The sequence below is a fragment of the Capsicum annuum genome, chromosome 11, assembly GCF_002878395.1.
Source record: "Capsicum annuum cultivar UCD-10X-F1 chromosome 11, UCD10Xv1.1, whole genome shotgun sequence".
Classification (NCBI taxonomy): domain Eukaryota; kingdom Viridiplantae; phylum Streptophyta; class Magnoliopsida; order Solanales; family Solanaceae; genus Capsicum; species Capsicum annuum.
The window spans coordinates 201,341,427-201,368,353 of NC_061121.1; the positions used below are offsets into that span (position 1 = coordinate 201,341,427).

A 26,927-nucleotide genomic window follows, 5' to 3' on the forward strand; every position below is an offset into this window, starting at 1 on the left:
ATCCTTTTTTAACGATGCATTAATCAACAATAATATATTATTTTATTGTTGATTAATGCATCGTTAAAAAAGGATAACAGTAAATCAAATAAGCAAAATAGTAAAATAATAGTTGCAACGGATCACCGATCTATTGCACGAGGTAGTATATCTGTTGCAGCATATAACCAAACTGTTGCAGCGGATGAGTAATCTGTTGCAACAATACAAAACATATCACTCATCTTTTAAGACAGATGAATGGTCTATTCAACAGATCACACAACTAATGTGAATCATCTATTGCAACATATGAGTGATCTGTTGGAATAGTTAAATAATCCATAGCAACGGCTGAGTAATCTGTTGTGACAATACAAAAAATATCACTCATTTGTTGAGAAAGATGAATGGTCTGTGCAACAGGTCACACATCTGTAGCAACACATGAGTGATCTGTTGGAATAGTTATCAACGGTCAATATTGTTTAGATTTCTTCCAACATAAGGTCGTTTATCGCGGCAGATGAATGATCGATTGGAAAAATCAAGTCTTGAACTTTTCCTGTAGGAAGAGTTGGTAGGATTTTATGTAATAGGAGGTTCATCTGTTGCATCAGATCATTAATTTGATGGTTCTTCCATTGCATCAGATGGTTAATTAGTTGCATCAGATTTTTATCCTATGCTTAATCTGCTGCAACATATGGTAAAGCTATTGTATCAGATATTTAATCTGTTGCATCAGATTATTAATCTGTTGCATCAGAATTGTAATCTGATGGTTCCTCTGGTGCATCAGATGGTTGATCTGTTGCATCATATGATAAATCCGTTGCATCAAATGGTTAATATGTTACACCAGATGGGTAATCTGTCGGAGGAAACAGTAGCATAATTTTGTTAAACAAAAAATAACAATTTCACCATTTTTATCAAGAACAAGAATAGAACAAATCAAAACAAATTGTCCTTTTATTTTTATAAACACAAACAATAAAAATCAAACTTCAAAAAAATGCAACAAACAACAAAATATCATAATTCACTTCGAAAAGAGATGAGATGAAATACCATAAATTAGAATTTTATTCAGACCGCATTTCAAATTAGTGCAACAAATATTGAAATTGTTAAAAAATACTATAAGAGAAGTTGACTCAAGTTCCTCGTTTTCTTCAAAACTAAAAAGGCCATAAATTTTTACCTGTGAAAGAAGAAAAGGAACGATGAAGAATTCGAAGTTGTTGTGGCTGGAGAGCAAGGCTGTCACGTCGATTGAAGTCGAAAAGAAACTCGAAGCCCAACTATTTATAGTCGGATGTTGAAGTCGTCGAGGATTGAAATGAGAAATTTGCAAAACAGTTGGTTGGGAGAGAGTTGAGAGAAGCTGTCGAGAGAGGGATGAGAGACAGGTTGATTGAATTGAAGAGAGGAACTCGAAGCCCAACTATTTATCATCGGAGGTAGAAGTCGTCGGGGGTTGAGGGGAGAAATTTTGCAGAACTGTTGGCTGGGAGAGAGTTGAGAGAAGCTGTCAAGAGAGAGGAGAGAGTGGTTGATTTGGATTGAAGAGGGGTGTGGGTTGGGTAGAAAATATTAATCAAGTCCACAATCAACTTAATCAAGTTTCTTAATAATGTTTGACCCTATCTGTTGGTCAATGTCACCAATCCTTCATTCAAGACTTAAAAGACACCTTTCCTTCAATTTTCTCTAGTTTTGAAGTGTTTTTGAATGAATTTGATGCTTGAATTAGTGAAAGAAGATTAAGTCCCTTTTTATTGCATACATTTGTATATTGTATAAGTCCGTTTTTTTGTATATGTTTGTATGTTGTATTATTGCATATACAATAGTCTTTTACTTTGTTGATTTTCTTGTTTCTCTTTATTATTTAAACATCATATATACATACGTATATATTTTTATTATTATGTATATTATTGAATAATTATATATATATATATATATATATATATATATATATATATATAACATTATGCAATATAATAAAAAGATTGTACTGTACATACAATAATATATAATACAATATACATACGTATACAATGTTATACGAAAAAAGTTACTTTTCATTGCGTGATCAAATTCTAATTTCGGGCTATAAAAATGTAATGTATACTTTTGGCCATGAAATTACAATGTATATTTGCTGAGTATTTTTTTTTAACTATTCCTAATTTATATTTTATTGCCGTGGAATACATGTGCAAACAGATTTAGAATTTAAAGTTTGCGGGTTTCCCACATTAACCAAAAAAATCAAATAGTAACTAAGAAGATTTGAACCCACAATCAAGAGATCAATAAAACTTTTAAAAATCTCTCGACTCTCCTAGACCAATAACAAACTTTGTTTATAAATATTCAACTTATAATTCTTATATATTTACTAAATTTCTTTATATAAATATAAGATCCGCACGAAAGTTATTGAATTCTCGAAAATCCCCATCTAGTCCCTGAAACCGTCCCTGCATGCAAAACACACGCAAAAAAATTAAAATAAAAAAAATTCAAGGAATAAAACAGTCAAGTCTATTGTCTTGATACAAATTAACCGTAACGGGTATGGATTATGATTCATTTAGAAAATGGCTCGAGGCATCTAATCAAATTTAATACGGTGAATTGATGCACAAATTATTATGCATCGGACAAATTCATTCAAAAGGTATGGCAATATTCAATTATTCATCTTCTTTTTACTATTAGCAGCTTTGATGACGTTCCCATCATTTTAACAAACATATCAATGGGTAAACTAAGTAAATTTGTGGGTCGCTTTATTTTATTGTCTCCCATAAAAAGCTCCTACAAAATTAGTGTAGCACAATTACCTATTTATTTCATTATATCTCAAATATTGTTAAATAGCTTTATATTTATTTATCTTTCAACTTCTTTTTTTTTCTTTTTAATTTTACTTTTATTTTATTTTTTATTTTTATTTTTTAAATTTTTTTTTTATTTTTTTTTTTTTTTTTTTTTCTCTCTCCTTCTTTTTTTTAAATTTTTCTCTTTTTTTTTCTAAGTCTTTATTTTTGTTTTGTTCTTTTTTTCTTTTTTCTCAACCTGTACTTTTTTTCCTTTTATCTTTTCAACTTCTATATTTTCTTTTTTTCTCTGAGTTATAGTTTTTCTTTTTTCATAATTTTTATTATTTATTTTTTTCTTCGATTCCTTCTAAACAAGTTACGCTCAATAGGCAAGAGTTGACACTACTACATTATATTATGATTTATGATATGTTTTACAAATCTTGTCTTAGAGACATGAGATAAGACTTTCAAACAAGGCAAAACACATCGACAAGCTCCTAAATTTGGCACAACTTTTATTTTGACACCTAAACTAGACATTATTCATTTTAAACACCTAAATTAGCGTCCAAGTGTCATTTTAGCACTTTTTGCCTACATGGCAAAGTGAGTGAATCACACTCTCTAATAGACATGTGAAAGAATGATTTAGTTGATTTTTTTTCCTTTTTTCTTCCCAATTTCTCTAGCCATTATTCTCAATTTCTCCCGTCATTATTTTCACCTTTGCATCAAGTTTAAATTCAAAGATACTCTTCAAATTTTTCATACCCATATTTCATTTTTAGAAAAAAGAACCTTCATTCTATGCTTTTCAAGTTTTTTATGTGTTTTGAGTTTGAAAAAATTTTGAAGAATGTTGGTGATTAGAATTTACAAATCTTCAACGTTTTTATTACTTTTTGAGTTATTTCTATAAATGATTTGGAAAATAACTTCAAATGCGTTTTTCGATAAGAGATGAAGAGAGCTTAATGGTATGGTAGGAATAACAATGCGGAACGTAATGGGGGGGGGGGGGGGGGGGGGGGGGGGGGTGTGTTGGAGATGATAATTTTGTTGGGATTGAGTGTTGTGGAGAAGATGACTTTGGGAGTGGATGAGTGTTGTGAAGAAGATAACTTGAGGGAGGAGGGGCGGTTGCAAAATAGATTTAAGTAGTTTTGTAATTATTTGAAAAAAATATCACTTGTCAGCAATTAATTGGTTATTTGCCATGTGTTTTTTTAATTCTTCTTTTTAATTAGTTTGTGTATATATTAATGAGGTGAAAAATTAAAATGAGTTGACATAATTTAATTGGTCAATTAATACACATAAGAAATGATTGTTATTCATGCGCCAGAGGGTTTACAGCAGTTTGTGCAAAAGGTGTCAAAATGATAAACTTGAACATTAATTTAGGTGTTTAAAATGAACAACGTCTAATTTAGGTGTCAAAGTAAACGTTTGTGTCAAATTTAGGAGTCTATCGATGTGTTTGACCTTCAAACAACAAGTTACGTTTCATGGGCAAGAGTTGATACTATCACATTGTTTTTTATTTATGATATGTTCTACAACTCTTACCTTAGAGACAAGACTTAGCTCACGGACCTTCAAACAAGTTATGCCCCAGGGGCAAGAATTGATACTACCAAGTTATGTTTTGATTTATGAGAAGTTATGCAACTCTTGTTTTAGAGGTATGACTTATTCCAAGGATTTTCAAACAATTTAAGTACATTGGGCAGAGTCAACACTACCACATTCTATTTTTTACTTATGAAATACTCTATAACTCTTGCCTTAGAGGCAGACATAGCCCAAAGACCATCAAGTAACAAGTTATGGCCCATGAGCAAGAATTGACACTATCACAATGTATTGATTTATGAGATGCTCTATAACTCTTTCCTTAGAGGCAAAATTTAGTTCAAGGACTTTCAAGCAACAAGTTGTGTCCAATGGGTAAGAGTTGACATACTACATTGCGTTTTAACTTATGAGATGTTTTATAACTCTTATCTAAGAGGCAAAACTTAACCCAAGGACTTTCAAATAACAAGTTATTCCCTATCTGTAAGAGTTGGCACTACCACATTATATTTTAATTTATGAGATGTTCTATAACTCTTATCTTAAAGGTAATACTTAGCCCAAGGACTTTTAAACAACAAGTTACGTCTCACGGACAAAAGTTGATATTATCATATTGTGTCTTGATTTACGAGATGTTCTATAAATCAAGGACTTTCAAACAATAAGTTATACCCTATGGGCAAGAGTTGACACTACCACATTATGTCTTGATATATGAGATGTTTTATAACGCTTGTCTTAGAGGTACGACTTAATTCAAGGACTTTCAAACAACAAGTTATGTCCAATGGTCAAGAGTTGACACTATCACGTCATGTATTGATTTAGGAAAGATTCTATAATTCTTGCCTTAGAGGTAAGACTTAACCCTCAAGACTTAACTCAAGAATTTCTAAACAAAAAGTTTTGCCACACGAGCAAGACTTAACACTACCACATTGTGTCTAATTTATGAGATGTTCTATAACTTTGTTTTAGAGGCAAGACTTATTCCAAAGGGCCTCCAAGCAACAAGCCATGCCCTTAAATTTACTTTCATGTCAAAGAAAGATAATTTCTTTGCGGATTATCCAACGATTTATATATTAGCAAAATATAATAGAAGTTGAGGAAAAAAGAAGAAATAAAATAAAGAAAACAAGAGATTGAGAGAAAAAAAAAGAGGAAAAAAATAAAGGTTAAGAAAAAAGAGAAGAACAAAAAATTGAGAAAAATAAAAACGAGAAGAAAAAATAAAAATAAAATTTGTGAAAAATGAAAAAAATGAGAAATGATAAAAACAAAAAAAAAATAAAGGTTGAGAAAAATGAATTAATAAAATAATTAAAAAAAGTAATGAAGAAATAGATATTGTTTGAGAAAAAGAGTAAAAAAAAATAACAAGTGAATTAAAACAAGATAAAAATAAAGATCTTGAAAAAAAAGTAAAAAAAAAAAATAGAAGTTGAGTGATAAATAAGCATGAAAAATTTAAAAGCATTTGAGGTGTGGAGGGGCAAAATGTAATAATCCTATAAATAAAAAGAAAGGAAGACTAATTTCTAAAAACTTTTCTTACAGGAATAAAAATTCAAAACCACCCACTTGGGGGTCATTCCATGTAATTTCCTGTTTAGTAAAGATACTAGTATATTTGACCGTGCTTCCTGCCGTCTGAAAAAAAATCTCTTACAATGTTATTAATTTCTTTTAAAGAAAAAACTCTTATAAATACAAAGATAGTAAAATTAATGAAAAATAAAATAAAATATATATAAAAAAAAAAAAAGGATACAACTTTAATAAAGTGTAAGACATTAATTCCTTAATAAAGTATAAAATATTGATTCTTATATTTACTTTTAAAAGTTTTTTCCTACCAAAAAATTAAATTTTTACAATACAAAGGCAAAACAAAAGAATTAATATATCATTAAAAAGTCTTTCTCCTGCAAGTTAAAATTAAAGTAAGAATATAATACTACAACAATAACAACAACAAACCCAGTGTATTCCCACTTACGTGGGGTCTGGGGGGGTAAGATGTACGCAGTCCATACCTCTACCTCTGCTGAGGTAGAAAGGCTGTTTCCGAAAGACCCCCAGAAATATAATACTATAAAAATATAATAATACTACTACTTCAAATATAAAATAAAAGAATGACATTAGGCAGAATCTCGTGAGGTAAAAGAATATAAATTTATATAGATCAATATCTTAATCATCATTATGCTATTTACATAGTTCATTCTTTTATATGTTTTCATATTAATAATTTAAGATAGTGCTATATAAATTACTCAATCTGTTTAATTCTTATAATCATTCTAACTTTAATGTGTTCTTAAACTAAAATGTGTATGTCCATATTTTTAAAAATATTTTAATATATATTTTATGTAGTTTATTGTATCTACTTATAAATACAATATTTAATGTGTCTGTAAATTACTTAAATTTGTACTATAAGTATTTCACTCTTTTTTTAATGATATCAAAAACGTCAATTTTAATGTACCATTAAGAGAAAAGAAAAATTAAATTCACACAACATGAGAAAATTAACATATTAAACTGAATTTATTAAATGATTTGAATCGGAAGAATTTTGCATGATTCTTAGACCTTTCTCTTTCTCTTTCCCTTTTCATTTTCTTTCTTTTTTTTCCTTTTTTTATTTCTTATTTATGTCTTCCCTCCTCCCCTTTTTTGTCAATAATGAACCATTTGTAATAACTTTTGTATTAGAACTAATCCTCTACAAATTTTCTATATTCAATGAAATATATATCAGTGATCTGTATTAAAGAATACAAAATTATTTAGTTACATATTTTACAACATGTGGCAATAAAAATTGAAACTAATTACCTGAATTTAATATATTCCTAGTGTTACCAACGTTCCCCCTTCAATTTTTTCTTATTTATTTTCTTTCGATGAGTTTTGATTTAGGTACGATAAGATGCACATAAGACGATTAATTAAGAAGTGCAAAATATGGTAGTCAATGATTTGCCCTCATCATACCATCTCACATATAGCCATCACGATTTGCATATGTTTTAGTTGATTTCATATTTTTTTTAGAGAATTTGTCCAATTAATATTTAGCGTCACTTTCACTGAAGGGACTCTCTCTATATTTATCTATCTATCTATCTATCTATATTGACTGACTTCTCTTTTTTTTTTATTTAATAAAATTAATAGTCATTTACATTTTAATTGAATATCACATTTATTATATATTAAACTATAGCTAATAAATACCACATTCGTCCATAATTGTCTTGATCATACTTTAAAACTGAAGAATAATTCTCGAATTAAAAATGAGTAAACTAGCTGAAGACTTTTCAACTTTCAAAAAAAATACAAGTGAGTTGTTTTAAATTTTTTAATTAGCAGAGAATTTGAGGAATTTTGTAATACTATATTAAATGCAAGGAATAAGGAAGGATAAATAAATGAAAAAAGAAAAACTCTACTTAGAAGTCCAGTTAATTTTCAATTAATAATCCTTTCCTTATATAAAATTTAAAGAGAAAAGTTATTGGCAAAATAGCAAAAACCTCACAAAAAAATAATAGTAATGTTGTTTAGAAACACAATCCAAACAATGAACGTACTTGTGATTAATTCAAGATAGCAATGAATGGCTCATTGTGGCTAAACAACTTTAGTGTGTAAAAAACAACTTTTGCAACGTCTTTGACATATACCACTGTATATGTTGGCCCTAATTTATTTATTTTCTTACAATTTTTTATTTGCATGTTATGTCTGATTCTAAATAAATCTATATAAAAACTGACTATGAAAACATCACCTATAGAATACAAAAGGATGACAGAAATAATAAGATTTCATGTGCTTATGCCATATTTTGTAGAAGCAAAACTTATTGATATTAGTAGGATTACTCATGTCAAAATAATTCACTTTTTTTTTTTCCGTTTCGCTACTACTATAACCAAACTACTATAACTTTGGTTAATGATTTCCAGTATTTTGTTTGTCATGAATATGAGTTTAACTGCATGATATGACCTAACATCTAATGAAGGTGCATACTTTCGTATGAATCAAATAATAATACATTGAATTATAAAATGACAATTGACACTAATATTAACGAAATATATCGAAATATATCGTTGTTTGAAACAATATTAATAATAACTCATTTATGAATTAAGCAAAGAAACATAAAAAGTTACATACGTGTTCTCACAAAACCACCAAAAAGAATATGTTGCTAGCAACAAAATGAAAAAGTTTTACATTTCAACAAATATAATAAGAGAAAATAAGAATTGTAAAGAAATTTACCAGCATCAAATGAATGACAAATGCAACTACTTGATGGAGTATGTATAGAGATATCCACATTAAATAATTAGACGTTTGAAGATGAAAGGTTTGATAAAATTAAATATTATTAATTACTAATTAAAAGTGGTTAGAAAGATGAAAATTTGTGAATTTTTAATCTTTTAAAATAAAAAAAATGGTCAAAAAATTCACAAAAAAGATAAATGATAATGAAGGTTTCTAAGGCAAGTCACGTAAGATTGGACTAAGTCCTCTTTTACGTGTATATATATATATATATATATTAATTAGAGAAAATGATATTGATATTAGCTTTGGTACTATTTAATCTCCTATTTGGCAGTGATACATCATATTCGATACTCGGTACCATTCTTATACATAGTAAATCATAGCATCAACAATACCAATAGCATTATTATTCTAATACACTTTATTTAATATTATTCTTATTCTAACACGCCCTCTTAATTTGATATAATAAACTAAATTATTAATAAAAAAATATTATCAACCTAACTAATCTCGATATGATTGATACACCTTATTCATTATTATTCTTATACTTTAACGATCGACCCTTAATAGCATGCCTTGTGAGCAACCCTTGGGCAGAGTGTTGGCGGTGGGGACGGAGGGGAAGTAAATCATATTATATCAGATTAAAAACTCACGGAAGACACCAACAATCCTGCAAAGAAAAAAATTAAAGTAGAAAAGAAATAAATATATATTTGAACTATCATAAATAGTATGCATATACCATTCATTATATGTTAGGTATGTATATATCTTTGTCGTCAATTTTTTAAATTGTATATATCCCTTATCCAAACAGCGAGACATGTGGCATCATCCTAGACATTTACTTAATTTTTATTTATTTACGAAAAAGGGACAAATATACCCCATACAATCATAACTGATATGCATATTCTGTCAATCTTTTGGGATTGTATGAAGTCCTTAAATTGAAACATTGAGCAATTTAACCACAAAGACAAATTCTCACCGAATGAGTAATAGAATCATAGCTGATTTCGAACATGATATAATGATTAATTTATGGAATTAAAAAGGAAGGCAGAAAATTAAATCAGGTTGGTGTTTAGAACCGAAATTTAGTGCTTGAACAGAAAAAAAATCTAGGGTGTGAAGTGAGAGAGAATAAGAAGAACAATGGAGGGGTTTCTAAATCATTTTAATGTTGCCTCTCAAATCGACTATTTAATTTCGGATCTAGCATTGAATTTTTAATATTGGGTCTAGGGTTGGGTTTTTAGTTTCGAGTTTTAATTAGGTTTGGAAAATGAATAGTTGGGAGGATTATTTTATTTCACAAAATAAATAAGAATTAAATAAATGTCTAGAATGATGCCACGTGTCCCGTCATTTGAGTACAAGATATACAACCCAAAAGAATAACCAAAGTATCACTCGAGGGTATGATAGTTTGGGGGTATATTTATCTCTTTTCCATAAAATAAATAAAAATTGGGCAAATGTCATAGCAAACATTTTTTCTGTTTTGGATCCCGAGCTGGGGAATATGATGGTTCCTTCGGAGCCTCTGGCTCAGGTGCAGGTGAGGGCGCTGGAGGAAGGGGTAGGATGATGCCACGTGGTGAGGGCGCTGGAGGAAGGGGTAGGATGATGCCACGTGTCCGCAATTTGGGTAAACTGTATATACAACTCAAAAGATTAATGGCAAGAGTTTATACATACCTAAAGTATAGCGGAATATAAATACATATCACTTATGATAGTTCGGAAATATATTTATCCTTTTACGAAATTAAAATAGAACCAAGGGAAGATTGTATAGATATTTGTTTCTTTTTTCATATTTGTTGTGCTTTCCATTTCGAATTAATTTGTTGTTGTTATTGCTCCCCTACGTAGTCCCTCTTTTCCTCACTGTTTAACAAGCATCATTTAAACTGAGGGTATATTGAAAATAGTGTTTCTATACCTATGAGGTAGAACTAAGATCTGCGTATACACTATTCTCTTGGACCCTACTTGCGAATCACACTGGGGTTTTGGTTGTTCTAGTGGAGGAAAAAAGTACGTCTCACAGAGTACAAAACAAAAGCAACTTGTGACAAATTACTGATGGAAACACGATCCATGAGAAAACTTTAATTACCAGCAACTGAAGCTTTAAATTGATGTAATTGTAACGAATGACTTCTTTTTCCCACTAAAAACAAAACGACAATGTGCGTATTGGGGAGAGGTGTGGGGGACAGGCAGATAAAACCAACGACATGGTTCGAGCACTCGAAAAGGAGAATAATGCGATGACTTATAATTTCATCATGGACACAATGATGACTGAGCAAGAAGTCAATTCACAATGACGAGAGCCAGATTCCTGATCTTATCATTTGCGACATAAAATGGGCATGGGATACCCAGCAACTTTGTCTAACAATCCATGTTTTCAAGATTAGTAATAATTACCAATTACATGCTACCTAAAATCTCCCCCTATATTGGAAATGATTTCCCCATTTATATGTTCACCTTCTGCTGCACCTATCCACCTTCAACATTCCAATGCTAAAGATGAAGAGAACAGAGCTCCTTCTCTACATTTTTCTCATATGTACAATATATGCAGCATGTCAACATGACTATAACTTCATTCCCATGGCTCAAGCTATAAAACCAGGCAAGTTTGCGACTCTCCACTGTTAATGTAACACTAATAAATGAATGTGATGCACTATTTTCTTCTTTTCCTGATATAGTAGCTCAAGCAAATCATGATTTTTCTATTTTCTAGAACTCCAGGATTTCCTATACAAAACAGTTAAAGTGTGATTTTATTAGGCAAGTATACCAGTGGGTCTAAACTCTAGCTTCTCTATCGCAGTCAAGTCTAATAAAAGCTCAGTGTTCTACACCTTGAGATCAACAAGAGGACACATTTTTGCTAATTTGGTAAGTCTTGCAAGTACGGAGTCTATATTCCAAAGTAGTTTATGCATGGGAGTCTCTAATAAAACTATTGTGGAGCAGGGAAAGTATGAGAAGATTCATAAACCACCATCTGGACCGAATCCAAATGGAAATCATCTTCCACCATCAAGGGCCAAACCAAACTGGAATTCATCATCCACCATCAGGCCATGAACAGGAGAATGAGCTAGCCGTATAAGACCAAATTTAGAATTGGAGGTTAGACATGTGTAATAGTTAGACAATTTCATCCCTAGGTTTTTATATGTAAAAACAGTGGGATATCCTACCAGATTGGAATTACATTTCCTTCATTTACTAAGCAGTCTAGAAGACTCGTGTTTATCTAATCTATAGTCCTTACTACTTCAAACTTAATATGCTCTACTGCAAACAATGTTATCAATTTAAGACTATCAATATCTAGTTTGATAACTTAAAAAGTAAAAGTCCCATAGGTCATTCTCAAATCTCAACAAGATCAAGACAGTTCAGAGTGAGCTAAAAGTGAAACCAAAGTTTATTTACTGAAAGCCAACTTAAGCCCAAGCTCCTATGAAACCAAACTAATCTTGTAGGTCACAAACGAACAACTTGCATGTTAGCATCAGTAACAGAGAGACAAGGATGAAGATTATGGTAGTGACTAATGAAGCAAAATAGAGAAAACTTAGGGCCAGCTGCTTAAATTCTATGTGCCACCATCTTACTGCAAACTTTGATGCATGCCCTCATCAGAACACACTATTGGCCACTCAAGTTGTGGTTAATATTTGTACAACAGTTATTACAACAAAGCCAACATATACACATTAAAGAAAATGGAAAAATTTCTTAGCTAAGCTCGTCGTTAAACTTGAAAGAGCTTGAATATATCTTAAGGAGTTTGCCAACTTATCAGGCTTTTTCCATTTAGCAAATAGTCCTTATAGATGACCGGAATGAAAAGGACCACCAGGCAGAAACTAAGACACATTTGTCACATATACAAGTTAAACTGCTAACTAAAGTGTGTAGTCTCTCTTCTGCTTTAGTTTATGCATGTTGTCTCTAATCAAACTGTTGTGAAGCAGGAAAAATACAAGAAGATCCATATACTACTACTGGGCCAAAGTCAACTAGAAATTGCCGCTTGCCATCAACGCAATGACCAGAAGAACAAGCCACTTCATTTGAAGATAATATTTGTTGAGAGTTGGAGATCAGACATATATGTGATGGAAGATTTAAGATTTAGGTTATTGTGCTTGTACAAACACCAGGATATATTTGAGATTGGAATTTTATTATACTTCACCAACTAAAAATTATCAGAAAAATATTGTTGTCTAGTCAAAAGACCTTGTTGCTCCACTTCTACTGTGCTCACTGCAAATAATACTATCAATTCATAACTATAAATTTAGCTACACATGGAAGGAGTACGATAAATTTAGCTTTTTCTTGCTAAACTTGTGCTTACACGCAAAAGCGTGTGAATTCACTTTTGCATGTTCTCGTTATTTGGCAGATAGCCATTAAATAGATGACCGACATGAAAATGGCCACTATACACTAACTAAAATACAGATTTGTCAAATATACAAGTTAAACTGACTGCTAAAGAATTGGTTTACCGCTTTATACAGAACGCTTCCTTTTTGATCTTTTACTCTTCCTTGGCCCTGTGTAATTCGGAACTTCTTTACTACTGCTAGAAGCATAAGCCTCTTCTAGAACTTCCTCATCCTGCAACCAATATTTAACAAGTATATGAGCCCAAATTCAGAACAATGTCTTCCAATTGAAAATTTAAAAATATGCCAAACAGCACCACATAAAACAACTCATCTTTGGGGTACTAAGAAAATTATTCTTCCCCCTCCTCATCAAACTGAAATAATCAAGATTTGAAATGTTCCAGAGCAATTTAATATAACACCTCCAAGGAATTCTCATGATCCTAGTAGTTTTCCATGATTATTGACTCGTTAATTTAAGTCATTTGACCCTTAGAAGGTTGGAAATTGTTTGGGTTGTGTTTCGGTACTTTCAACTATGTTTTGGACCAAAGAAGAGTGTCGTGCACCACGCAAGGGGGTCCCCACATTGGGCCACGCGCTGCATGGAATATTGAGGGGAGCTACTGTTTAGCTTCCAGGCTGAGAGGCAAGGCAAGGCGCGCGCGACGTCTCCCAAGCGTGAGGTCCCCCTCCTTCATTATTTATTAGGGGTGTTTTGGTCCTTTTACCCTAATATAACCTCCCAAACCCGACTTTAATCCCCCAGTAACATCTAAAGACTTGGCAAATTCATCATTCTCTTCCTCTTAAAACTTCAAAAAAACAAAAGTTCTCTCCACAGTCAAGCTTAAGGGTTCCACAATCCAAGTTCTTCCTCAAGGATTTTCATCCTTCTCAAGTATGTAAGAATTAAAGTGAGGAAATCCTTTCATCCTCACACCATGATTTCAAAAGCTTGTTGATTAGAAGTTTAAAGTTACGTTTTTCAAACCCGTCTATAATTTCACGTGTTCTACTTATTGGGTTGATTTTACTTATGCTTAACCTTGAAAATCCATAGTAAAACATGAAATTTGAAATACTTTCTCAACTATTGATATTTTAGTGTGTTTAAAGGGGTTATGGATTAAGGAAGTTCACTTTGTAGTTCTCTCCCCAATTTAGATGTGTGTTTATGGAATTTCCTTGTATTCATGTTTCAAAGCATGTTTTTAAAAAACTTAGTCGTCATGAAGTTCAATGAGTTGGTATAAACTATAAACTCATAGAAGAGTTGATTTTGAGCAAAGTCTCATACTTTATCTTTAGATAGATGGAAATTTATAAATCTTGTGAGCATATGATTAAACAAATAGCTTTGGGAGAATTATTTAGCACTGAGAGGACACGAGTTTAGCTAACCCAAGTCTCATAACTACGTATCACTGCATGAATTATGATCGCACTGCAAGTTGGACGATATCTCCTAGCCCAAAAGGCTAATTAGCGGATCCATATAGAGATAGATAGGCTCTAAACTCTGGCAAGGTTTAGAGCAGTGTTTTGGACGACGAAAGGCAACAAAAAGCGACTAAGGTCTGCCTCGCCACGAGGCGAGGCGAGCGGCAAGGCGTTCGCCTTTTTGAAGTAACGCATCAATTAATAGAAAAGTTAAAATATTTAATTGCATATATAAATAACCAAAATCTCAATAGCAATAACATACTAACAAAGATTTCAATTCAAAAGTTAAAACAGATAGTAGATACTCCATTGAAATTGTTATTGATGGTCAAATAATTACTGTATTAATTAGTAAATATAACTAAATTGAATTGGGCAGAAATAAAATTGGGTTAGACGTTGGACAACATGAACTCACATGATGTATGTCGATTGTTAGAAACTACCCACCTAAATACTTCACATTATTTTATAGTTTGACTTGATATGATCATTTATGCAATCACAAGTACGATGATTTTCAGATATGCAACAACAACAAACCCAGTGTATTCCCACATAGTGAGGTTTGGGGAGGGTAAGATGTACACAGTCCATACCACTACCTCCGGCTCAGTAGCAAGGTTGCTTCCGGTAGACCCCCGGCTCAAGATAAGATAAGTAATCACAACCGTACAAAACGCATGGAACAAGATGGCAAGACATAAAAACACCCCTACAATGGAAAGTAAACAAAGAATAGTAGGCACTAGTAATACAGCATGCAACAAGGTAGCCTAACAAGAGTAATACACCAAACAGGTAATGCCCTACCCTACCTACCCTAATAGTCACTAGCCTTCCATCCTAATACGCGTCCTCAACTCTTCTTATCTAGGGTCATGTCCTCAGTAAGCTGTAACTGCTCCATGTCCCGCCGAATCACCTCTCTCCAATATTTCTTTGGCCTAGCCCTGCCTCGCTTGAAATCATCCAAAGCAAGCCTCTCACACCTACGAACTGGTGCGTTTGTGCCCCTCCTCATCACGTGTCCGAACCATCTCAAGCGGACCACCCGCATCTTGTCCTCCACCGAAGCCACTCCAACCCTCTGCCGGATAGTCTCATTCCAAACCCTATCCCCCCTAGTAAGACCACACATCCAACGTAACATCCGCATTTACGCCATCTTCAATTTTTGAATATGAGAGTTCTTGACTGGCCAACACTCCGCTCCATACAACATGGCCGGGCGGACTGCCACCCAGTAAAATTTGCCTTTAAGCTTAGGCAGCACCTTCTTATCACACAACACCCCCGAGGCGAGCTTCCACTTCATCCATCCCGCCCCAATCCGGTGAGAGACATCCTTGTCAATCTCACCATTCCCCTGAATCATGGACCCGAGGTACTTGAAACTATCCCTCTTACACACCACCTTACTACCACCTCGTCCTGCTCCCTCGAGCCATTAAACATTTTCAGATATGCATTCTTAGATATGTTTAGCTCAGAGTCAAAAGTTACGGATTTACATCATCAAATTATGAGTGTTTATTTCTCAAAGATTCTCATCGTACATTATTAGCTATGTCCCTGTCTTATATAACTTGATTTATGCCTATTTATCTAATTCAGTTTCAAAGCTTGTTAAATATGAAATGTTTTAGACTGTTTAGCTTTAATCTTACATACCAGTACATTCCCATGTACTGACCGTATACTTTTCCTTGTGCTACATCTTTTCATTGATGTAGATTCCGGTGCTCATTTCCAAGCTCGTGGTTAGGCAGTTGCAGCTTCTACGTTCAGCAGTGATGAGTCTCCTATCATTCAGGGGACTTAGAGTGGTTACCAGTTTTAGTTTCAGTTCATTGTTTTATGGACATTTGTTTCTTATAGGTAGTCCGGGGCCTCGTCCCGGCAAACTTATGTCATTTCAGTTATCATAGGCTTCGCCAGACATTAGCTATTTAGTATATGATAGACTTTCAGTTGAATTCAGTATTCGTCTGTAAAGACATGTTTTATTTTCAGAACTTAGCCCGTGTTGTTGTTTCACAGCTTCCGCTTCAATTTGATAAATTATACTGTTCTTTAGATATGCTATACCAAGGGTCCGCTTGGGGCCAGTTGTGGTTCCCAGTGCCGGTCACACCTAGGGTGTAGGCTCAGGTCGTGACACTTAAAATCCACGAGCCTAGAATTACATATGCATATCTCTCTTGTCTGAGTGAATCTCATTAAACTTTGAGCTTGATCACATAACCAATCATTATGCATTTTGCTCAAAATTATTGATTTAAAACTGAATTTTTGAGTAATCCTTGCTTAAGCGACAGAGAAAAAGAAAATATTTAGAACACCAGAGACGGAGAGTTTCCAATTTGTTCTTTCCTCAACTGCCTCTCCTCAAGCAAACGAATTGCAAGAATAGTCAGGAATATATAGAGAGACACTGAAAATTGGGATGTGTAAATGTAATACACTATTAGATCACGATTATGGAGCAAATGTATCTTCATGCACTTCGAATTACCAAAAAGCAGAACCACAGGTTTAATAATTAGAGGTCAGGGCACTCATAACGAAAAAACAAACTCCAGTCAACTAGAGAAAGTTCGATTTTAAGAAAGCAATGAGATACAAAAACACATAGTATATGTTATCATCACATGCAACTTTTGTCTAATAGCGTTGGCGTAAGGGTTCCGCGGTGACGTTCTTTGCCAATATATAACATTTACTAACTCAACAATGTACCCCAGCATCCTTGAAAAAAAGACCAACCTGTGTAGTGACAAGGGAAAAAACTATGATTGTTTCCAACGCTCACAATGTGAATCTCCCACATTCTTCTGGTCCTCTTTTGGGCAGTATTTCTTTTTTCTCTCACGCAGCTGTTCTCTCCTTAGGTTGGCGGGTGTATTTCTTTTCACTCTTACACAGCTCTCCTCTTCTTAGGCTGGCATTATGGAGTCTAAAACTCTAAGGATAGCATAGTTGTGAGTCTAAGTACCATGTCACCAACCATGCCTTTATTACATGGAAGACTTGCATTATAAGTGAAAAAGGAAGGATAGTACTTTTAGAAAGAAAACATTTATAGTGCAATAAATTAACGTGCCTTAGTAGGCTGGAAGCCATCCATGTGTCATATTGTCCTCGGACATGCCTATTCCTAATTTCCTATTCACCGTCTACTAACAACTAAATTTAATCACGCAAACATGTCTAAGATGAACTTGTCAGCAGAGATCAAATACAAAACAATAATTTGATGTTTACCTTGGGCTTGGTGTCATCATCTGGTTCGTCCTCAGAATCAGATATAGAAGCTGATAGGTCAACCTTATCGGTAGGGAGTGCCTTGGTTGACTTTTTCTTCTTTTCCTCTTCTTTTAGCTGCCTGAATCTGTCTCCGTAAACTTTCTCATTAGCTTGGTAAACATTGTAAAGTTGATTTAACTTTGAAATATTATACACACCTCTCTCCAGATTGATCAGGTTGAGAGGTAGTTCTCTTTGCCCGTCCAGCACTGATGATACCACTAGCATCTCCACTCACAGCAGGCTTTGCACCACCTAGCTTGCGTAGCCATACTTGTTGTGCTGTGGTCAGCACATTATTTGTGAACCTTGAAACACAACATAAAAGGCACAAGTTAAGAAAACTATCTTGCTTCATTGAATATAATATCCAGAAAACAAATCGACTTTTGAATTAAAAGAGATAAAAGGCAGAAGCATGATAACTTGTCAGGTGTTGCCTAGTAATGAGAGAGAACTTAAAAGAAAAACATATAGAATAGATATCAAGAAACTTCTTTGACATGTCTTTAGACCGGAAAGTTTGAAAGAGCTCAGACAGTATAAGGATACATCTTAGTGTATGAAGGCAGCATAAAAATTTCTTTATCCTCTCCTCTTATTCAGTGACCACTGGAAAAACAAGTGAATAACAAATTTCAATTTATTGAAGTAAATTTTAGCTCCAAAAAAATAGATTTATTAAAGTTCTCAATTATAAAAATGACAATTCACAGAAGGAGTGGCTCATATTTGTTAAGACCAATTCCATAATTCTATATCAGAGACAATATTACATTGTCACTTTAAGTAAGAGCTCACCAGTAAATTGTTAACCCTGATGGAACAGACAAGGAGAAATAACCAATCATGAGCGGAAGGAACTTGAAAACCAGAAGCGTGTTCTTTTGAGTTGGATCATCTGTCTAAGAAGTGATTTCAAGGATTTCAATTTAACATGACAGAAGCATACAAAAATTGAGATCAGAAGGAAATAAGCTGGAAGATAAATCCGGGTTCGTACTTGGGGAGGTTTCATTATCTCCATTGAAACATATTGTGAAACAATTAGCAGGAGAGGCAAAACGAGGTAAGCCGCTGTGTCATGCCAACCCAAAGGCGGATGCCCGTCCTGAAAATGTCAACAAATTTCATGTCCGTGATCCTACTAAACTGTATTGTTATTACAAGAAGATTTATCTTCTGGGCTCAAGAATTTAAGGGAAAGCCAATTGAGTGAGATGGAAGTGGGTAATTGCTCCACCCTTTTTATGATTAGGGAGATTACTCAAAATAAATTTTTAGCTATGGTATAAAGGTGCAATTAGGTTGTGAGACTGACCACAAATGGGAATAGCCAAGAAACTCCAGATCCGCTCTGCCGAGCAGCTATAGTAGTTGGGCCTCCCAAAGAAGGAATCCAAAAGAAACCTTCAGTCAGCAATCCCTTTTCAGAAAGGAAAAAAGGTAAATAAACTCATTATTTAAATAAAAATTAAGAAAATATGATAATACTAACTTCTTCAATACCTCATTTGCCACATTGGAGAGAGCTTGATAAAGACCAATCCAAACAGGTATAGTAGCCAATGTTGGGAAACATCCTGTTATTGTGTAGCCACAAGAAAATAAATAAATAAATAAATAGATAAACCACGATGGAAGTGCAAGTACTTCCTGAATTCATCAACTGGAAGCTAAAGTTAAGATGGAAGGAAATATAATCCAGAAGCTCACAGCGCTCATTATTTTATGGCATGGTCCCTTATTAACTGGTATTGAAATTTGCAGTTAGTTAATGTGCTACAATTAGCACATGTCAAACAATTTGTACTTTTTATATTGTAGTGGGTTCATTAACCTTGTGCAGGTTTATTGAAACTACGACCTGTCCGTTAATGATGCAGTTAACCTTCAAGTCAATGCATATTTAACAGCACCTTAGTTCTAGACTCTGGTGACTCTCTGTCACAACTAACAAGGCATAGGAATTGAGGTGTATCTTCCAAATCATCATGTATATTAGAATTGTGGTATTCACGTAAGACTTAAACCCGCGGACATAAAGTTGAAACATTTGATGCCACTTATAACCACTGCAGTGCAGCTACTGGCCAGACAATTCATAGGAAACTGCACCTGAAAACTTACCCCAGGTTGCTAAGTAGTGGGGAACCATTACTTATTACAAACCAAAACCTTTTCTTCTTTTACAATGCATAGCCTCAAAGGACTATCACTAGGATACATGAGAAAGAAGGGGTTGACTAACTTAAAGATATTATTTATCATTTGAACTCAAACAGGAGATGAAAAATATTATTGGAAGTAAATATTAACCAAAATATTAAAAAGCAAACTTAGAGCAGTGTTCTCTGGCATTGAGAAACTGGTTTTCGTGTTTATGCTCATCTATGCTTCTCCAACCATTACGAAAACTAAGTCAAAAATTGCACTTAGCTCAAAACAATTCACTATCTCAAAATTCTTCCTTCCTGGAGGACAGGAAGATTTTGATTCACCATTCATTTCATTTCCTTGATAACCGTGGTGTCTGAGCCAACTTGTGCGCACCTCGACTAACTTAATGACAACTTCACGTGACACAGACATCAAAGATTAAAAAGGAATAAAACTGAAATCCAGTTCAAACAAATTCTGATGGAAACATAACACTAGGCAACCCAGTTCTAAGATTTACTTAAATAAGAACTAAAAATACAAAACCTAGACCACAGAGGGACAACTATGAATGAGCAGATATGTAATTCTTTAACTGATTAAATGACTCTGTACACTACCACAAGATATAATCTGCAATTCACTACTAGCTAGGAGAGAAAAACCAGGACAAGTTTCTTTTAAAATATATATGCCCAATGCTTTAAACCAAATAAGAAGATCTGACAGAAACAGCAAACGAAAGCATAACTAGAGAAGAGAGTGCAGACTAGTAGAATGAAAAATTACCAGCAAGAGGATTGACCCCTGCCTGCTTATATAAACGCGAAGTCTCAAGTTGGATTCTCTCCTGAATGAAAGATAAGACAAAAGATGTTAGTTTTGTTCCTGACCACCATATGAGGACACAACAATAATCATAATTCTGTAGGTATAGCTTCACAACATTAGAAACACCCTTTTGGTGAACAAGTTTTCTTTATCACCATAAGCAATACTTTTTCCTCTTTTTGTAAGAGAACCAATACTATAGCCATAAAAAAACTCTAAACTAACCATATTAAGCTGAAATCTAACAAGAAAGTTGTAACAGTTACAATGTCAATGTGCCCATACTTCACTCTTTTTTACAGCACTAAGTACCAAAGAATCTCAAATGCATAAGTCAAATTTAGAAGGTCATATGGTTCTGAAAAGAAGCTTAGATGAAACAGCGAGTATCAATCAACGTGAATTGGAGCTCACCTGATTTCCAGCATATCTTTGCTGAATAGCTTTGATCTTTGGTTGGAGACTTTGCATTGCTAGTGTTGATTCAACCTTTCAGATGACACAATGTCATACATCAGCAATAACTCAATTGCAGTGATTTATCATTTAATGAGGAACAAGGGAACAGGGGACCCCTGTTGACTTGAGTTTGAAAAAATGATCAATTCACTAAATTCAAGTTCTCATCCCATTGCACTGTTCATAATACTAAACAGACGTAACTAAGTGGCATGAACTGAAATACCAGAACAACTCTAAAACATCCAAATCTAGCAGCATCTGCTACACAGGCTCACCTGTTGCTTTGTCAAAGGGAAAGTTACAGCTTTAACCACGAGAGTAAGCAATATGATTGCAAATCCATAGGCATAAGGCACATGCACAGCTTGCAGTCCGTCCTTCATTACCTGAAAGGAGCAAAGTGAATGAGTGAACATAGAGTGTGCGAGGACATAATAGAACCAGTATCGCAAGAAGATAACCTTTCCAAAACTAAAACCAAAAGATAACCTATCTAGAACTGAAACAAAATAAACTGCAGTACTTGTACTTCGTCTAATGAAGACAGCCAACCTGTTGTCCTATGAGAATCTTGTTAAGGTTTCTTCCGTATACTTAAATTTCCATTTTTTTTTTTAATTTTGGAGGAAAGGCAGAAGGGGAGGAGGAGAGTGGAGCACTCAAATCTGGTAGGATAAGAGGAAAATCTGAGTTCGGTGTGTGTTAACACGAAAAATAACAGAGTTGATAGAGAATTCATACAATAGGTAGAGTAGAAAAAAAATCTAAAAACAAAAGTTTAGTTTACTTGTAGTGTTATGTTATAAAAGGTGAAAAGCAAAAATAACTTTAAAAGAAAAACATGCTCAGGTTTGTTAGAACATTAACTGAAAAGCGCAAATGAACTATGGACTTAAATTAATAAAGTCGCAAAAGAATAGAAAAATTGAATATACGTATGTAATTCAAGAGTAATTACTGTAAACACAAACAACAATTAAGTGGATTAAGGAATTGATAAAATTGTACTTAAATTGAACAGTCGTTTAGAGCTGCTCTCTTCAACACATAAGCCATCGGTGATGAGTTTCATGTTTTAGCTTTTGGCGCCTAAACTGAAGTGACCCATAAGAGGCACGGTGTGTTGCCTGTATTGCATCTCAGGGTGTAACGTGCCTCAAACAAGACTTTTCGTCCACCCCCCCACCCCTCCAACTCAGATCCTGCTCAATCATCACCACTATAATGTCCTTTTTATCTCACTGACCTATCAGAAATATTACTTTCCAGCAATTAGTATATTATGAGTTAATTATTAATTAAACATGTGCAAGCAAGGTGTTGTTATTGTTCAAAAAACAAAAAACATGTGCAAGCGAGGACCATCCTAACTTATGCTGCTATGCAATATTTCTAACATAAACTCTGGATGAAAGGAAATGATGATGGTCCAAAAACAACAAAATCTGTTTTGGACGTTCCAATCAGTCATGGCCTTGTTAAATAAATCCATGAAAGCAAAGTCGGGATTAGGGTAGACGGATAGTAGGAAGGGTGCGTCATTGTTAGGTACGAGGTCTTTGTTTTGTTAGTTGTGCTTGTAGTTATAGTATTAGTATTATTTTAGAGTGCGTTATTATTTGTCGTATTACTTGGTGAGTCTTGTTTATGCTATTATTAGGTTGGTTATTCCTATTGTTTCTTGTCCCTTTACATTTCTATTCTAGACAGTTGTATCTTGAGGGGGTCTATTGGAAACAGACTCTCTATCTCACATCCGAGGTAGTGGTATGGACTACGTACACTTACCCTTCTCAGACCTCACTTGGTGGGAATATACTACGTATGTTGTTGTAGCAAAGAGGAGTCGGGAAGATATTTAAGCAAAACAACACTATTGGAGAGCTAGAGACTCTTAAATATTACCCCCTCCTTTCAATTTGTTTGTCTAATTTTGACTTGACACGAAATTTAAGAAAATAAATTAAGAGTTGCCTGTGGTCTTAAATTAAAGATATCTAGAATTTACCAAAACATTCTTTAATTTTGTGGTCTCAAAACATGCCAGTGGAAAGTTACAATTAAAGAGTTTCCAAGAAGGTAAAGAAGCATTCTTTTTAAATGGACTAAAAATGAAAGTAAGATAAACAAATTGAAACAGAGTCTGTAATAGGAAAAATGAAGTCAAACAGTACTAGATATACCTAAACTTAGAAAACTAAATACACACGAAATAAATACAGAAGGCAGCAAGTGAAATCATTATTATGAATATGCTGAACTTATATACAGTCTGAGAAAAGGAGAATAAACACTAAAAAGTAGTATTCGGCTGCCCAATTCATGTCACACCCTTTCCTTTTTGTTCCATCCCAAAAAATATGTCATGTTTCCTTATTTCGCAACTATTTAATGATACCATCCCATTTTACCCTTGTTAGTCTCAGTTAACACTTTTTCATGTGATAACCGTAGTGTCCGGATCAGCTTGAGTGCACCTCGACTAATTACACGAGATACCTGCCACCTCCCACCAGCATCGGGTCAGCAACAGGTACAGTAACTCTATTCACCAAGACTAGAACAAATAAAATGAGCATTAAAGTGACTTTGATAATGGAAATTTGGTCAATATAACAAAGTCTTCTCTTATTTCATAAACTTCATGTTTGGTTAAAAGTATGGTTCAACGGTGCCACATATATTGGAACAGAGAGGATAACAACGATCATAATTAACTCGATATTCAATAAAACCAATAACAAAATTTAACCTTCAAAACAATTTCCATGGCATCAGAAATGAACGCGAACCAACCACCACTTTTCTGAGCAGTACCAGCAGCAGCAGAACTAGCATCAGAAGCAACACCGGGATCAGCAGTCACAGCAGCATCAGCTAACGTGTATAAAATTCCCTCCGCTCGACTCACAACCGCATCGAAATCGAAATTCGAGTGAAGTGACTGAATCGGAGGAAGCCCATGGAAGCTAAATTTCACTCTAGTAGAAATTAGTCTTCGCCTGTGACGAGAGAGGGAAGGGAGAGGAATTCCGATGAATGATGACGGCGATGAAATTAAGGTTTTCGCCATGGGAGGATTGAAGGAAAAATGAAGTGGAATTCAGCTTCTCATGGAAGAGGGGAAAGTGGTGGAGGATGAGTGGTAGTTAATAGAGAGTGGAGGAGGAAGAGCCAAGGAGAGAAATATCCCTATCCTTTTCTTTTCCTTATTTGGGAATTAAAATATTGAAATTGGATTAACCGAAAGTTACTTTGTTTGTGGTTGGTCCACGATTACTAATCTTTCTATTTTTCAAAAATGTTTTAAAATTATGTTTATCTTAAATCATACTACTATTTTCAGGACAATAGTAACTATTTTACAGAATTTTAAGTTTTTCAAAAAGCACTTTAAAGTTTTAAAAAAAAACAATTTTAAAATTTTAGTCATTTCCAACTTTTCGAATAGACAGAAAGATATGTCTATCTTCATTATATGTCTATCAAATGGGCCGAGTTGTCTCGGCCCATTCCAGCCCACTAAGCAAATCTGACACAGTTTGACTCGGTCTGGTTAGTTCATGGGTTGTAGGGTATCGGGTATCGGGCTGGATTAATTTTTTATTTGAATCCAGTTAATTCAGTCCAGACCAAAATCGGTACAGGCCCGCGCGGATAATTGTCCAGGCCCGGTTAAGTTTTTTTCTTTTAAAGCATTTTTAATTTATATATTATATAAATTAGTAACGATATAGTGTGTATATATATTGTAGTATTTATATATATTGTAGTATATGTTCTATTTAAAGTAGTACATATATTGAATGATACATATATATGTGTATATATTTTCTAAAATAGTATATATTTAACGTATATATATGTATATATTTTACAAATTAGTATATAACTATATATATATATATAGCGTATGGATATATTGTAGTATATGTTTTATTTAAAGTAGTACACATATTGAATTATACGTATATATGTGTGTATATCTTCTATAGACGTATAGATTTAACATATAGATGTGTATATGTTTTATTAATTAGTATATAACTATATAGTGTGTGGTGTGTATATATTATAGTATACATATTGTAGTATATATTTTATTTAAAGTAATACATATATATTGAATGCTACGTATATATGTGTATATATCTTCTATAAATGTATATATTTAACATATACATGCGTATATGCATGATAAATTAGTATATAACTATACACTTAGTGTGTATATATTGTAGTATATATTTTATTTAAAGAAGTATATATATTGAATGGTACGTACATACGTGTATATATTTTCTAAAGTAGTATATATTAAACGTATACATGTGTATGTGTTTTATAAATTAGTATATAACTATATATATAGTGTGTGTATATATTGTAGTGTATGTTTTATTTAAAGTGGTACATATATAGTGAATGGTGCGTATATATGTGTATATATCTTCTATAGACGTATATCTTTAACGTATACATGCATATATGTTTGATAAATTAATATATAACTATATATATAGTGTGTGTATATATTGTAGTATATATATTGTAATATATTTTATTTAAAATAATACGTATATATTGAATGGTATGTATATATGTGTGTATATTTTCTAAAGTACAATATATTAACGTATACATGTGTATATATTTTATAAATTAGTTTATAACTAAATATAGTGTGTGTGTGTATATTTTAGTATATGTTTTATTTAAATAAGTACATATATTGAATGAACGTATATATGTGTGTATATTTTCTAAAGTAGTATATATTTAACGTATACATGTGTATATATTTTATAAATTAATATATAGCTATATATAGTGTGTGTGTGTATATTTTAGTATATATATTGTAGTATATATATATATATATATATATTGTAGTATATGTTTTATTTAAAGAAGTACATATATATTGAATGGTACGCATATATGTGTATATATCTTCTATAGACGTATATATTTAACGTATACATGTAAATATGTTTTATAAATTAGTATATAACTATATATATAGTGTGTGTATATATTGTAGTACATATATTGTAGTATATTTTATTTAAAGTAGTATGTATGCATTGAATGGTACGTATATATGTGTATATATTTTCTAAAGTAGTATATATTTAACGTATAAATGTGTATATGCTTTATAAATTATTATATAATTATATGTATAGTGTGTGTATATATTGTAGTATATATATATTATAGTGTATGTATATATATATATTGTAGTATATATTTATTTAAAGTAGTACATTTGTTGAATGATACGTATATATGTGTATATATTTTCTAAAGTAGTATATATTTAACGTATACATGCGCATATGTTTTATAAATTAGTATATAACTATATTTTAGTGTGTGTATATATAGTAGTATATATATTATAGTATATTTTATTTAAAGTAGTACGTATATATTGAATGTTATGTATATATGTGTGTACATCTTCTATATACGTATATATTTAACGTATACATGTGTATATGTTTTATAAATTAGTTTATAACTA

The 26,927-nt window shown here is 32.8% G+C and overlaps 1 protein-coding gene across 5 annotated transcripts; it reads right to left on the reverse strand.

Annotated features, from left to right (window-relative positions):
• Window positions 1-9,004: 9,004 nt before the first annotated feature.
• LOC107847655 (inner membrane protein PPF-1, chloroplastic) lies at window positions 9,005-24,846 on the reverse strand. 5 transcript variants are annotated; one of them, XM_047399691.1, is made up of 13 exons: window positions 24,150-24,619; window positions 21,673-21,783; window positions 21,350-21,424; window positions 20,894-20,954; window positions 19,454-19,527; window positions 19,266-19,370; window positions 18,948-19,055; window positions 18,746-18,849; window positions 18,103-18,252; window positions 17,903-18,029; window positions 13,307-13,418; window positions 10,387-10,403; window positions 10,038-10,347 (listed from the first exon to the last, which is right to left on the reverse strand). In XM_047399691.1, exons 1-11 carry the CDS (start codon window positions 24,468-24,470, stop codon window positions 13,311-13,313), a joined length of 1,344 nt encoding a protein of 447 aa, XP_047255647.1. In that variant the 5' UTR covers window positions 24,471-24,619; the 3' UTR covers window positions 10,038-10,347; window positions 10,387-10,403; window positions 13,307-13,310. The 5 variants fall into 5 exon arrangements, with proteins under 5 accessions (XP_016547533.1, XP_047255647.1, XP_016547532.1 ...); XM_016692047.2 differs by lacking the exons at window positions 10,038-10,347; window positions 10,387-10,403 and adding an exon at window positions 9,005-9,414; XM_016692046.2 differs by having other exon boundaries at window positions 10,038-10,403.
• Between the last annotated feature and the right edge of the window lie 2,081 nt (window positions 24,847-26,927).

Excerpts from the sequence above, each read along its gene's own strand:
- LOC107847655 (XM_016692047.2), bottom strand. The coding sequence starts at position 24,470 with ATGGCGAAAACCTTAATTTCATCGCCGTCATCATTCATCGGAATTCCT. Across the intron at positions 19,056-19,265 it reads CTTGGCTATTCCCATTTGTG|GACGGGCATCCGCCTTTGGG; the intron begins GTCAGTCTCACA and ends TGACATTTTCAG. Across the intron at positions 13,419-17,902 it reads ATGATGACACCAAGCCCAAG|GATGAGGAAGTTCTAGAAGA; the intron begins GTAAACATCAAA and ends TATTGGTTGCAG.